At 33.9% G+C, this 15,394-nt stretch overlaps 1 protein-coding gene across 8 annotated transcripts in view; it reads left to right on the forward strand.

Moving 5' to 3' along the window:
- Positions 1-15,394, forward strand: part of LOC127506258 (acid-sensing ion channel 1C) — a 225,187-nt gene that overhangs the window by 86,902 nt on the left and 122,891 nt on the right. For 4 of the 8 annotated variants that reach the window (XM_051882557.1, XM_051882553.1, XM_051882550.1 and 1 more), the window contains 9 exons: positions 1,390-1,540; positions 3,087-3,143; positions 3,316-3,469; positions 3,582-3,673; positions 3,766-3,845; positions 3,973-4,044; positions 6,850-6,902; positions 7,079-7,114; positions 11,746-15,296. In XM_051882557.1, the coding sequence (XP_051738517.1) occupies positions 1,390-1,540; positions 3,087-3,143; positions 3,316-3,469; positions 3,582-3,673; positions 3,766-3,845; positions 3,973-4,044; positions 6,850-6,902; positions 7,079-7,114; positions 11,746-11,824 (774 nt within the window). In that variant the 3' untranslated portion in view covers positions 11,825-15,296. Of the gene's footprint in view, positions 1-1,389; positions 1,541-3,086; positions 3,144-3,315; positions 3,470-3,581; positions 3,674-3,765; positions 3,846-3,972; positions 4,045-4,794; positions 6,811-6,849; positions 6,903-7,078; positions 7,115-11,745; positions 15,297-15,394 lie in introns of those variants that run through there. The other 4 variants (XR_007927939.1, XM_051882556.1, XM_051882552.1 and 1 more) reach the window with 4 other exon arrangements.

Raw genomic sequence — 15,394 nt, forward strand, 5'->3', positions numbered from 1 at the left:
AAAATGACACCAAACTTTTGGACTAATGAGGAATTTGCTGAAGCAAGCAGAGAAAAAATGCATTTTTCATGGACAAAAGAAAGATAATCCTCTCAGAAAACGTACAAATAAAGATACTTCTAGATGTTTAATTGCTATTTGAAGCATTTGGGTCGCTAGAAGAGGGCTTAATGAACTTATTTTTGCGAAAACCTCAAATTCTACATTTTTGACTTGTTTTGCCTCTAGCTAGTTAATAGCCCGTGCGCAGGACTCATTTTGCCAGCACGGATCACATATATCTGTTAATTTGTGCATTTAAAAAGTGATTTATTTCCATTTTCAGTTTTGAATTAAGTTGATAATTGATTCATTTATATTTCATTTTTAAATGTTACTCCTCCTAGCCAGGCAAGCAGTGTTTATTTGTGACTCCTCATGAGTATCTAATTCAGTTCCTAGGGAGAACTAATTGGCAGGAGGTCAAGAAAAGCGCTCGTTTACAGCCTTCAGTGGATCAAAGGCAAAAGCAGCTCTCACGGCCAAGATCAATATGTCTTCATTCATCGACCCTTAGCAATAGATCAATTAGCTGAAATAATCAAGTGCTAAAGGCAACTGTACGCTCCTAATCTTGCTTTCAATTTACTGACCTACATTTTCTACTTCCTCTTCCTTTTGAACATCAAAGCACTCCGAATCCATCATAAACGCATGTATTATGTGGTGCTTTTTGCAGTCGACTTCAAAAAGTGACTTAGTTTAATGGGAGGATTATCTTTTCTACTGGTGCCATTAGATATGCAAAATGATATAAAATCCAATTATATTTTTATACGATTCTTATTAAAAGGCTCTTAAATTTAATCAGAAGTGCATAATATAATTTTAAAGACTTGAGAAATGAGCAGTAATGTTGCTTCCAGTATGTGAGCCTTCACTAAGCCCCGCCTTAAAAATGTTACTGACCAATCCACCACAGTCGCTGCAAGTTTTGATCATGTTATTAGTCAATTTAACGATTTTTAAAAAAATAAAAGGTAGATATAAATGTTGCACTTCATTCCAGCCCACAAAAACACATTTTAAAAAATATATAAATATATTAAAATATATTACAAGATTCACATAAAGCTTGTTTGAGTTAGTCGGTTCGTATCTCTGGTTTTCTTCAGGTTTCAACTAACACTGATTTCCCACATGTATTTCTGTAGAATATTACATTCAACTCCCACATGCTTTTCTACAGTGTGAAAAGTGTCTGATTGCACTGTGGGTTTTATTATATTCAGCTGATGTCCTCTGCTGTTAGTCCTTTGATTGCTGCGCTCTTTGGCTCGGCTTAGTGTGTTTTGATTTGTTATTGAGCAGCTTTATCCTGTCAGTAATGAATGAAACTTTATGTTCCAGCTCCAGTATCTTCCTCCGCCATGGGGCGACTGCAGATCCACCCCTATGGACTCTGAATACTTCTCCACCTACAGCATCACAGCCTGTCGCATCGACTGCGAGACCCGCTACCTGCTAGAAAACTGCAACTGCAGAATGGTGCACATGCCAGGTGAGGAGACAACAGACCAGAACTTTACTGCACATAAAAATTGATAAATCCAAGGCACTCGAATATTATTGAAAAAATATAAAAAGCCTTTATTTCATCATGGCTTTAATATTTAAAAAACAGGAACTTTACTGCGTTAGCATTTAAACTGAAATCCACAGTAGATTGAAGCAAGAACATTCACCATATCATGTTCATATTTTGAATGTATTAAACAACAACAACAAAAAAACATATTAACAGGTTTAACATTTTTTGTTTGATGGATTTTCAAATGCTGAGTTTTCTTAAACTTTTTTTTTTTAGTGCTGTCAAACTAAAATAAAAGTTTGTGTTTACATGTATACATGTACATACAGTCAAACCAAAATGTATTCAGACACCTTGAACATTTCATTCATTAATACAGTTTATTCATTATAGTTTAAAAAAATGGTAATAAAATATGACAAGATCTCAGAGTTAAACTGTGTCAGAAAAAAATAATCTTAATTATGTCAGATAACACTTGAGCTGTATGAAGAATTTTTGGGTATAATATGTCACAGTTTACTTTATTTTGCTATCCTCACTTACATAAATGAACTATAGTGTCCTGTACCCACTAGTAAAAATATATAAAAAATGTCTGAATATTTTTTTGTTTGACTGTATATATATATTTCTATACGTATAACTTATATTATATATAAATATAAATATTTTATATATAAATGTAATATATTTTTGTTAAATATATACATACGTGTGCGTATAAATATACACAGTACACACACATATTTTGTAAACAAACTTATTTTGGATGTGATTAATCGCGATTAATCGTTTGACAGCACTACTTTTATTTTATTGTAATATTTTACGTTATTTTATTATTTTATTTATAATAAAAAAACTCTCCTTATGCTTGCTTATTCACACCTATAGATTTTTTTTCTTAATTGTACCTAATTTTATTCATTTATTTGATTTATTTTATATCATTTTATTATAAATCATTCCTTATGCTTTTATAAAATCACCCCTCAAGCTTGCTTATTCACACCTACAGATTTTTATTTTATTTTATTTATTTATAGATGTAAAATCTTTCCTCATGCTTGCTTATTCATACCCACAGAATATTATTCTCAATTGTACCTAGATTTATTCATTATTTATTTTCTTTTAATTTATAAAAATTTCAATTCTTATGCTTTTATAAAACCACTCCTCATGCTTGCTTATTCACACCTACAGAGTTTTTAAAAACTATTTTATTTATTTATTATTTTATAAATGTAAAATCTTTCCTCATGCTTTCCTATTCACACCTACAGAATTTTAATTGAATTTTTATTTATTTATTTTCTCAATTATACCTAGTTTTATTTTTTTTTAAACAAATCACTCCTCATGCTTTTATAAAATCTTTCCTTAAGCTTGCTTATTCACACTCACAGAATTTTATTCTCTATTATTTTATTTTATTTTATTAGCAGTTGGAACAGTGAGAAGTGAGAAACTATTTTATAAAGTTTAGTCTCTCTTATAATATCTGTCACAGGCACCTCTACCGTCTGCACACCCGAGCAGTACAAAGACTGTGCTGATCCAGCTTTAGGTAAGAGGCCGTATGGCGTGAAGTGTGACCATGTATTTCTATCACTGCTTAATAATGTTTAAGACCATGTCAGACCTTTGCAGCATCTATATCATGGTGTAATTAAATTATGCTTCATGATTTCTTATGCTAATTTTCCTTTTAATAACAACAAAAAAAAAATAATTGACAGATTTTCTTGTGGAGAAGGACAACGATTACTGCGTTTGCGATACGCCATGCAACATGACTCGATACGGTAAAGAGCTGTCCATGGTGAAAATACCCAGCAAGGCTTCTGCGAAATATCTTGCCAAGAAGTTCAACAAAACAGAACAGTACATTGCGTGAGTTTACATTTAAATTTAAGTTAGTTACACACTGAGTTTGATTTAATTTCTGTATTGTTTTTTATTTACATCTGGAAGGTTTAGCCATTTAATGTGTGTCATTTTACAGGGACAACATATTGGTGCTGGATATCTTTTTTGAGGCTCTGAACTACGAGAAAATTGAACAAAAGAAGGCCTATGAAGTTGCTGGATTACTTGGTAAGTGCGCAAAAAGGAGCAAATGCTACTCCGATATGAAAAATAACAGCTTTTCTGCTTCAATATTTCATTATATTTTTATATTCTTGCAGGTGATATTGGTGGTCAGATGGGTCTGTTTATAGGAGCCAGTGTCTTGACAATATTGGAGATATTTGATTATTTGTATGAGGTCCGTTGGGTTCTTGCTCATCTAATTTGTTCTTTTCCCGTAATGTGCTCAAGATTACTAATCATTTTCGGACAGTATATAATAAACAATATATTAAAAGAATGTGCCACCATTTTTCATTTTGCAGGTTTTTAAGGACAAAGTGCTGGGATATTTTCTACGCAAGAGACGGCCACATCGGAGCGCTAGTGACAATCTGGTAATTGTGCTTCCTGTGTTACTCTGAATGTGAGCATGTTGGTTTTGTTCATATTTTCAGTGTTTTTATTTTTTGTTTGGATTTTACTCTTGAATGCTGCATGCATCTAGTTGCCTTTTGTCTTTGGCTCAAATTCTGGGAAATTATTGATGAAGATGGCCTTTCCGCAAAAGACATAATCTTGTTTGAATATGGACAAATATCAGACCAGAAATGGGCAAGTTTTAGAAATGTCTATCACCCTTCGCTTGTGACAAACCTTGTATCAGATTTAGATCTGACAATGACCAATTAGCAAATCTATGCTTTTCATTAAACCAATTAGGACATCTGAGTGAGAGTTATGTCACCTACAGTATTTTATTATTGCCTTTATTTTACAGTGTATAAAAAGTGCAGTGTAGACAGAAAAGTAAAGATGAGACTCATTTTTACGATCTGTTAGTTGTGTCCATTGTATTTATTGACTTATTTTTACTTAAAAACATTTTTTTAAGTTAAGGAAGTTGCATTCTGGTTTCAGAGTTTCTTCTGGGACAGTTTCCACACTGTCCTGGATTATAACACTGATAAAATCAAGTTTCTTTCCATGACAGGATAATATTTCATCCAAGAAGTCGGTTTCTTTTTTCCACGTTCAGATCAACTTACAAAAAAAAAGGAAAAGAAAAAAAAAGGTTCACCTAAAAATGTCATCATTTACTCACCCTCATGTCTTTCCAAACCTGTATGTCTTTTTTCCTTCCATAGAACACTAAAGATGATGTTCTGCAGGATTTTCATGTTCTTTTCCATAAAACGGAAGAATATAATCATCTATCACTGTCAAGCTGTTAATAAGGACAAAAATGCACCTAAAAGTGCTTCATACTTCTACAGTAGTGGCCCTTTATTCACCCTTTATTCAAATATTATTAAAAAATTTCTAAGCATATTGCACAGTTGTGCTTGAAGTCAGTGTTTTATTTCTGAAAACGCAATGACATATGCCAAATTGTGCCGACATAATTTTTGGCCAGGCTGTCATACAAAGAAATTATGAACACGTGCAAAAAGGAGAGAACCAGTGAAATATTAATAACTGATTATGTTCTAGTTAGTGCTTTTTCCTGTGAGTAAAATAATAGTAAAATAAAACCTGTAGGTGTTTTTTGTCAGATAGTTTTAGTGTTTTGTTCTTCCCTCATATTTAAAAAATATAAAATATTTTCCTCGTACTTCGATGGTTTAATCGAACTTCTCGGGTCATTAAAAACAAAAATCCCCTCCGGACATCACTACTGTACAGTTGTATGGATTCTTTTTACGGTGCTTTAATGATGGTGTTTTTGTCATGTCTGAAACATGACAGCTGTTTTGACATTGCATAAAAAGATCTGTTGAAGAAGTTGAGTAAATGATGACCGAATTGTTAATTTTTATATGAGCAAACTGCAGTATGACAGGACAATTAAATACCACAAACATCAGCGCCATTCACCATTATTGTACCATATCATATCATAGCAGACAACACAATCCATCATTTTCTTCTATGAGTCCTTCCCAGCATGCACCAGGACATCACTGATCAAACATTAAAGGTACACTATGTAACTTATAGCCCTTTAGCAGTTATAAAACCTGCTTAATAAACCTGCATGCATTTTGCGGAAGAACATTGTTTTGGTTGTGCTTCGGCTCTGCGTGACTGCGGATGAATATGACTCTTCACAATAGATAATGCTTTACGATGAACTCTGTTAGAGAGCTACATATGGCAATTTATCTGTTCAGTAAAATACCTTACTCACCTGTTGAGTAATAAAAACACCATCTCCGCGTCGCTTTTACAACATTTCAAATCCCTCAATTCTCACCATCTCCGAAAACCAAGCCCATGTTGATTCTTGTTTTATTACGAGCTCTGTCTCTTCTCTTTTTGCCAGCAGACTCTCCTCTGTTCAATGTTTTATTTTTTTGGAGGATTTAGCAGCTCCATGTCAACCTTTCTCGCTCGTTGTGACAACTAACCTCTGCCACTCCCACACCAGACATGCGTCAAAGTAACTTTTCTCTATTTACGGATATGACGAGACACACACGAGTGAGTGACGTATGTACGCATGCAATTTCCAGCGAAAAACTATCCCGACAGGTTTAAAACATAAACACTTATAACAGGCTTAACGTAGCGAATCGCGGTAAGACAAAAACACATTTTTAGAATAACGATGTATTGACTTAAATTTTGTTAATTTTGAACAAAAAAAGTTACATAGTGTACCTTTAAGATACACTAACAAGCTCACACCACACTAGATGATTAGCAAACATTTGAGACTTCAGAATTAATGTAGTGAAATTTTGTTTAGTTTTGGTATTCAACACTTTTACCACAGTAAATTATGCACATGATTTTAAAGTCATAGTTCATGCCTAGTGCTGTTTTGTTTTACATTGTTTTGATGTTATTAGAATCCATTAAAATAGATTAAACAATCCAATATATAATGTATATTTTAGAGAAACAACATGTTTTGAAACAGCTGAACCATTGCTTTTTCAGCACTGTATTATTTTGTCATAAATCTGGTGGAGGTCAATTCAGTTTCAAATCAAATAAATGTGAAATATTTCAAATATATCTAATTATTTTATATAAATATAATTAAATATATTTAATTAGTAAATATATTTAAATATATGAAAATAATTAATGGGAAATATTGAATTTCAGTCTTGCATACTACTGTACAGTTGGAGCTGAATTGGCCTCAGCCTGGGTTTGGTCATCTTCATCTCTTTCCATCATGTTTATTCCAGGATTTCCCAGAGAATTCCACCAGCCCTGGTGTCACGCCTAACCATGTCCCCAGGTAGCGCCGCCATTAATAATATTGCAGAAGCATTTCATTGTGTCCTTCTTTAAAATCCTTGCATTATTCACGCCATTTAGAGTCTTTTCCCTTCGTGACATTTAATGTCAGTAGTTCTAGACATGAACAAATGTCATTGTTTCGCATTCTAAGATCCCTTTTTCAAAACCCTGTAGCTTTCAAGATGGAGATGATGTTTTGCAGAAGTTAAGGTAAAACAACACCTGTAGCTTTCACTTACTTTTATTTTAGTTTTTTTTCTTTCTGTTTTCCTCCCAACAATTCATGTTTTGTTCTCTTTCACCAAAATGATGCCATTTTACATCAAATATATATTTATGTGTCTTAGTTACAGTACTATTCAAAGGTTTGGGGTCAGTAAGATTTAATACTTTTAAATTAATTTAATAATTAATATCAATTAAATTAATCAAAGGTGACGGTAAAGACATTTATAATGTTACAAAAGATTTCTATCTCAAATAAATGCTGTTCTTTTGAACTTTTTATTCATCAATACTGGAAAAAAGTATTAAACATTGAGCAGCACAGCTGTTTTCAACAATAATAAAACAAATTTCTTGAGCAGCATAATAGAATGATTATTAAGGATCATGTGACACTGAAGACAGGAGCTGGATGCTGAAAATTCAGCTTTGCATCACAGAAATAAATTATATTTTAAAATATATTCATATAGAAAACAGTTATTTTAAATTGTAATAATATTTCACAATATTACTGTTTTTACTGTATTTTTGATCAAATAAATGCAGCCTTGGTGAGCAAAAGAGACTTCTGTCAAAAACATAAAGAAATTTTACTGACCTTAAACTTTTGAATGGGGGTGTGTAAATATGGTCTGCAAAAATGATTAACAAAAATGGTTGAAACGTGGAAAACATCCACATCATCATGTTGCAGATCATCAAATCTTTAAGGAAAGGAGAAAAAAAAAGTGACAGGCTTTTTCTACACACATTAATTATTTTTTAGTTCATTCAATAATGACAATTTTGTCATTATTTACTCATCCTCATGTCGTTCCTCTTATTTTATTTTTTTCTTCTGTGGAACAATAAGGAGAAATTTTTTGAAGAATCTGAGTTTTACATCTAGCCAATATTCATGTCCAAATTCAAAATTTTTGCAGTTGCATTGTCAAAACAGCAAGTGATTTTCACAATGCTTTCATATGACTTAAGAACACTTCAAGTTAAGATTCCTCAGTGGAAACGTTTGCGTATTAATTGTGAATTTCTCAGGGTTAAGGCCTGTACACACCGGGACGAATATTGCGCACGAATATTGCGCACGATTATCGCAGACGTTTAACGCTTCGTGACTAAACAAAGGGCGCCAATGTGAGTGTGCACACCGACGCGAAAAACAGCAGGCGTAAAAGCATAATTTTTTTTTAAAAAAACGCCTCGGGTTCGTTTTTTTGGTTTGATGCGTCGCGTTAAAAACTGGCCGACCAATGAGATTGGTGCTTTTGTTCACGTGCCTGGAGCTGCTGAAGTTACAGTAAAACATGACTTGGTGGCGCTCAAGCACAAAACGATCTTGCCGAGCACACACTGATACCAGGACAACGAAGAGGAAGTAAGTAGACGAGGAAGACATCTACAAACTATGGGTGCTCTGCCAGTTATTGGCCACACCAATAGATGTGTATTATTTGCCATTTTATTTCTGTATTTTTACTGATTTTTTTTTCTTTTACATTCAAGAAATATAGTTGAGAATGTCTATTTCATAAATATGTTTATTTGCACTACTGTCTTTGTGACTTATTTGCACTACCGTTTCTGACTACCATCTCCTCATGTCATTTATATGCCATTTTATATCTGTATTTTTATCTTCTTTAATTTTATTAACATCATAAATATGTTTATTTGCACTACCGTTCAGCACAAGCGCCATATACTGTCAGGGAGTGAATTTGCACGTTTACTCTGCGCATCGCCAGTGAAAGTCGTATAAACACGAAAAACGTCTTGAAAAATGCTGTCGATAAGAGTGCGCGATAATCGTCCCGGTGTATACGAGGCTTTATATGGGGGCTTTTGCACCAGAGGAACATTTTCATAAATCCTATAACTATTGACGGAAGTACCCGCTTTTTGGCATGTTGGCACCACAGGTACTAGAAACAATTTTACTTATAGGAAAGCCTTTTGGAGGGACTAAACTTGTGAATGAAACCGGAAAAATGTCCCTGGGGGAATATTTAGTTCTCGGGGGACCGCCCTGGTGGCTAGTTCCTATAACTGAGCTCCTATAAGAACCCGGTGCGAAAGCCCCTTATATCATTTGAAACTGTATGAATGTTTCCAGCCTAGTAAAGAGATGTTCTGGAGACGGGAAGTGCTTGTACGTTTGGTTATACACTGATAAGAACTATATTTAGTAAGTTTTTTTCTTGGTAAATGATGAAATGTTTCCTGTTGACAAAAAATTGGACACTTCTGATTCTCTATTTTATATATAGGGCATCATTATTATATCAGTAACATCAACAACATTATGCTTTACTGAAAGGTTTGTCTAAGTGAAAGGTCAAGATTTAGATAATGTGTATTTGGTGATGTTTTGGAGGACTTTATGATAAAACCAAGGAATGATGAAACAAGGTGGAAATATGATGGAAAAGGACGTCTTAATAGAGAAAGTTCCCATTTATATAACTCTTGCTTTGAATACGGCTCATCGCATGAATTTTTAACATAGCCGTGTGAAATAAATTTGTGTGTAGTCACAATGTATTAGATTGTGATCCAAGAACTAATTTGAATATTATAGTCATAAACAAAGCAAAGAAATGTTAAGATGATATAGGAAATGCTAAGAAAAGACGAGACAAGAGCTGCAGAGCTGCAGCTTTATTGGTTTATTTCAGACAGAGCAATTATTTTTACCCAACGACACCTTTCAAGTCTGTCTACAGGCTTGGGCTTATGAAATATGAAAAATAAGCCTACTTGCCAGGGGAATTAGTACTGCTGTGTTTTTTTGTGAAACTGCTGTATTTGTCTTTTTTTTTTTTTTTTTTTTGACATCTAAATGTAGTCTTTTTAAAAAAAAAAAAAAAAAAAAAAAAAACATTTGCAGGTTCAGTACAGGTGAAGCTCTATTGTTATCATCAGTGACATGCTATTGATTACCACAGATGATGTCAATTCATCCATCAGTTCATGTACAGTGATGCACTGACAGTGAAAGTCTGTGGAGTGAGACACCTGGATAGACATTACATTTACAAATCAAATGAATTTACAGCTCAAATAAAGCACATCTGTATACACATTGTATACACAAACTGCACATTGTTCATTTTATTGAAGTTTTATTCCTTTTCATTATTTATGTTTTCTTGTACAAACTGAAGAACGAGTTCAATCATTATGTGGTAATCAGCAAAATGACAGCTGCAATTGCTACCTTAAAAATATAGAAAATGGGCACTTTCATTTTTTTATATAATTTAGAAAATGTATAATAATTTTATTTATAATCAAATTTATTATAAAAACAAAAATACAAGCTGCAGATTTTTCACATTTTTATTGTAATTTAATTCCTCTTCATTAATTATAGTCTATAGTCTATTCTATTCTATCTTGTACAAACTGAAGAACCAGTTCAATTATTATGTGGTAATCAGCAGCATGACAGATGCAAATTTTATTTTATTTTATTCTGTTCTATTTGGTTTTCTGTTCTATTCTATTCTATTCTATTCTATTCTATTCTAGCTTGTACAAACTGAAGAACCAGTTCAATTATGTGGTAGTCAGTAGTGTGACAGCTGCAAATTTTTTCCTATTTTATTTTTCTATTCTATTCTATTCTATTCTAGCTTGTACAAACTGAAGAACCAGTTCAATTATTATGTGGTAGTCAGTAGTGTGGCAACTGCAAATTTTATTTTATTTTATTTTATTCTGTTCTATTTGGTTTTCTATTCTATTCTATTCTATTCTATTCTATCTTGTACAAACTGAAGAACCAGTACAATTATGTTGTAATCAGCAGCGTGACAGCTGCAATTTTTTATTTATTTATTTTTCTATTCTAGCTTGTACAAACTGAAGAACCAATTATATTATTATGTGCAGCAGCGTGACAGCTGTAATTGCTACCTTACAAATATAGAAATTAGGAAATTAAAAAAATTTTACATTTAAAAATGTATTATAAAATTTATTATAAAAATAAATTATAAACTTAAGTTAATATTTATGTATTAAATGTAACATTATATTTATAATTATATAATATAATTTAACCTTACTATAATTCAATGGGGAGGGTAAATTCAGAGATTAATTCAGAGTTTTATCAAAATTTGAGCCTGAGCCTAAAATGGCTTCCATTGCTTCATTGTAATGAGACCCGTGTCCAGTAACATCACTAGATGCATCTCTTTGTGGTGTCATCACAGGTCTACATACAATGAGTATGACACACATGAGGTTCACTGGAATGAATTATTTCCATGCATCCTGCTGAGTTGTGATGGCAAAGTTAACTGTTAGATTTCCAGAGCTCCAGAAACAAGACTAAGAAAACTTCTTCCTTCCCCACTCCCCTTCATCCATACCTTTATCCATAAATTCTTCCTCATTTCTTTTATCAAATTTGACATGTATACTTCTGTTTGCTGCTTATTGCCATGTTTTATTGACATTCCCTTGTATATTTCACTCCCATATTTGTTTATTTCCATTGTTATAAATGTGTCCGTGTGACACTGACATGAATTCATCTCCAACCCCTCATCTGATCTCCTCGTATCCCTCCCACCCCCCGGAATTTTCCGTTTCCTCTCTTGCAGAGCACATGCGACACACTCCGGAGTCACTCGGACAGTCTCGGATTCGCGCCGAACGTGCTACCTAGTCACCCGGCTATAGGCAACTTCGAGGAATTCGCTTGTTGATGACGCAGGTGATGGGACCCCGAGGGGACGGTTTAGGATATGACGGAAAACTGTGAAATATATCGGATAGACTCCTAAAGAAGTGTAAGTCCACGAAAATGTACATGTTAAATAGTTAAAAAAACAAACAAACATATAAAAAACAATCTGACACCTGAATAGAATCAATATATCATCATCAAGTACAAATAGGCAACACTTCCAGAACAAAACTCAGGTTTTATTAACATCACAGCCACTGTTTGTTTGACATTGTGGAAAATCCTGGTAGATTTCATGACGTTTCTTTACGAACGATTTCAAACGTACAAATACTGTGAGGGTATTTCATCCGAGAGAGTATTTTTTTCCTCTGTGCTTTTCTTGAATCCTGTATGAACACTGTGGGCCTAATTTGATCAAGCCGCCTTAAACTAATCTGAAAAAGAAAGCATTTTAATATTGCACAAAAATTGTTATAGATACAGTCGGTTTGGCCAAAGTTGAATCTATTTTGGCACTTTTTTGTACAATAATCATGCAAGCTTTAACTGCGGATTGACTGAATTCAGCCCTGTGATAGTACTCGAAAATGTGTAATCATTCAGAATGTTTGTCTCTGTTCATATTTTGTGTATATAAGTGCAATAATATGCATAATGTGTTAATGAAAACCGTATATTACCTTCAAGTCTTAATTATTAGCTGTCAGGTAAACAGAAGGATCGAGATGCTTTACCAGCAGTTTGCTCTTCATGCTGTTTTATTTCGACACGCTAATGTTACTCTATTTATTTCCACTTCCATCTACTAGGCAGTGATGAGATGGGATGTTGTTGAATAATATTTAGATTTATGAATGATGCATTTTATGTGATCATATGAAAGCTTCCCATCCAATCCCATGAATTCAAACAACACGTGAAGCCATTCATTAGATTGTTTCCTCTGGGAGATAATTCATTATTTTAAGTGGCAAAGACTGTACGCGATGTGTTAATGTGAAAAAACTCTTGAAGAGTTACACACTCATATTAATTATAATGAGCATTAAAAATCCCCGCTCATAGATCATGGTTCCCCATCCACTAGGAAATATTCAGCTATTTTAGATGATACAGTTGAAAACTTGACACATTACTCGAAAAACAGTTTTTTAATCTTTTATGTTTTGGGGGTCTACCTAGAAGTTACAGGTGTCTTCCTTTTTCTGGCATATATATATATATATATATACACACATGTTCAAAAATACTCCAGAAAGGTATTTGGACACTTAAACAACACTTAAAAATTTCTCAATCTAATTGCATTAGATACAATGGTTACACTTTATTTCGATAGTCCACTTTAGACATTCTACTAACTATAAGTAACTTTCCAACTACATGTAAGTTAAAGGTGCAATGTGTAAATTTTAGGAGGATCTATTGACAGAAATGCAATATAATATATATAACTATGGTGTATAAAGAACTTACATAATGAACCGTTATGTTTTTATTACCTTAGAATGAGCCATTTCTATCTACATACACCGCGGGTCCCCTTACATGTTAAATCGCCATCTTGCACCGGTATGTTTCTAGAGTAGCCCAATGGACAAACTGCTCTACAGAGTGCGTTTGCTTGACTGGCTTACTCTCTGCTGTCTCAGATGACGACATTTTTGTCCTGTTGGGCACCGTAGCTTCTCTATATTGCAATTCGCAACCTCACCGCTAGATGCCGCTAAAATGTACACACTGCACCTTTTAACTCACAGAGTATTAGCAAAGTCCCTTTAAGACAAGTCATTTCACTCGGCGGCCATCTTTGAAACACCTCTCAGGCATGCAAGTGCAGCTCATATCTCTTTGAATGGGGAAACATCAAATTCTCCAAAGCTGTTTGCCAAGCTTTCGATTAAATTTAATATTTGAAATCACTAATGAAATCTGACAACAGCTGCCTCATAAATTTTATTTCTAAACGCTCGAATAATGACAAAAAACTGTAGGCTGGATCAAGCTAATGCACATGAGCAGTCCTAAATGCGCGTCTCTCGTGTCTCATTTCGGAGGCGCAAGTCTAACTGTTTCTATAGGAACTGGAGCTTCTAACGTCCGCTGCAGTCCGCTGCAGATGACTTTACCAATCGCCGATTGGCTCTTATTTAGAAGGCGGGACTTATTCCGCCATATTGCGCATTGCACTTTCTCCCATTCAAAACAATAAGAGTGACACGTCTTGCGTTATTCTATTGTCTTAGGCATTAGTAGACTGTTAGGCTTAGTAGAATGAGTTTACATGTAGTTAATTATAAAAATAAGTTACCTATCAGCCTCAGATGTCACACCCACGGATCATTAGATGAGCGTCTGATGAATGAAACACTTCAGGAGTTTCGAAGTCGAGACGTGTGTTGGGTTCTTTAACGGTCCGCCTGGAAACAAAGATGCCTCGACGCGAAATCCCCACATGGAAGAAGAAAGCCATCGTTTTTACAACTGTGACAATGAGCGCTTATCAGCACCAACTAAACACTATATTTTACAAGTATGTGAGGTATGTAAATTCGCAGCACAGACTCTGTAAAATACATCCAAGAGTTTTACACGCCGGTCTGTTATTGAAGGGACTTCGACGTTACATTTTCACACTCATAAGTGTTTTGAAATGCCAATAGTTCACGTGACTTTGGCAGTTTCACACACACTCCGAAACACTGATTCGAAATAAAAGATTCGTAAAGCTTCGAAGCTTCATGAAGCAGTGTTTTGAAATCGTCCATCACTAGATATTGTTGAATAAAGTCACACTTTTGTTATTTTTGCCACACAAAAAGTATTCTTGTCACTTTATAATAATAAGGTTGAACCACTGTAGTCACATAAACTGTTTTAAATATGTCTTTAGTAGCTTTCTGGGTATTGAAAAAGGGAGTGTTATTGCTGGCGATGCAGGCCTCACTGAGCCATCGGATTTTATAAAACGGATTTTCTAATTCTTGAAGTCTGGCCACATGTAGAATGTCTAAAGTGGACTGTCTAAATAACCGAATGGCATTTTTTGTTTAAAAAAAAAAAAGCACAAGCACACTTTCAAAACGAGTTAGATATACTGTGCAAAATGAAGACAAAAGGTACTTCAGATCTCTCATGTTTATAGCTAATGTGAATGATCTTGGGGCCTGTTGTTTGAACAATGGCTTGGAAAAGTCATGTTCTAATGCGGTGACATTTTAAGTGTAATTTAAGTGTCCACATACATTTTGGGGTGCTTTAGCTTCACTACAGTGCATTGCAATATGGTAAAACGCAAGATATCATCTTCCATCATGTTTTCTGCACTCAGCAACGATGTATTATTGTATTGTTTTATATAAACTACAATGGGATTTCTAGTACAGGTATCACAATTTTAAAATGGAGAGTTGTGACGTAAATGATCCAGTATAATAAACAATATATTTAACCATCTCTTAACATGTTGTCTGTCTGTTGATTCTGTAATTCAGTGCTGCTTTTGTCTGTTTATATGTTGATGTTCTGTTGTCTTAGTTGCTAAATACAAATCTAAAAAA

Source organism: Ctenopharyngodon idella, chromosome 23, assembly GCF_019924925.1.
Source record: "Ctenopharyngodon idella isolate HZGC_01 chromosome 23, HZGC01, whole genome shotgun sequence".
Taxonomy (NCBI): Eukaryota; Metazoa; Chordata; class Actinopteri; order Cypriniformes; family Xenocyprididae; genus Ctenopharyngodon; species Ctenopharyngodon idella.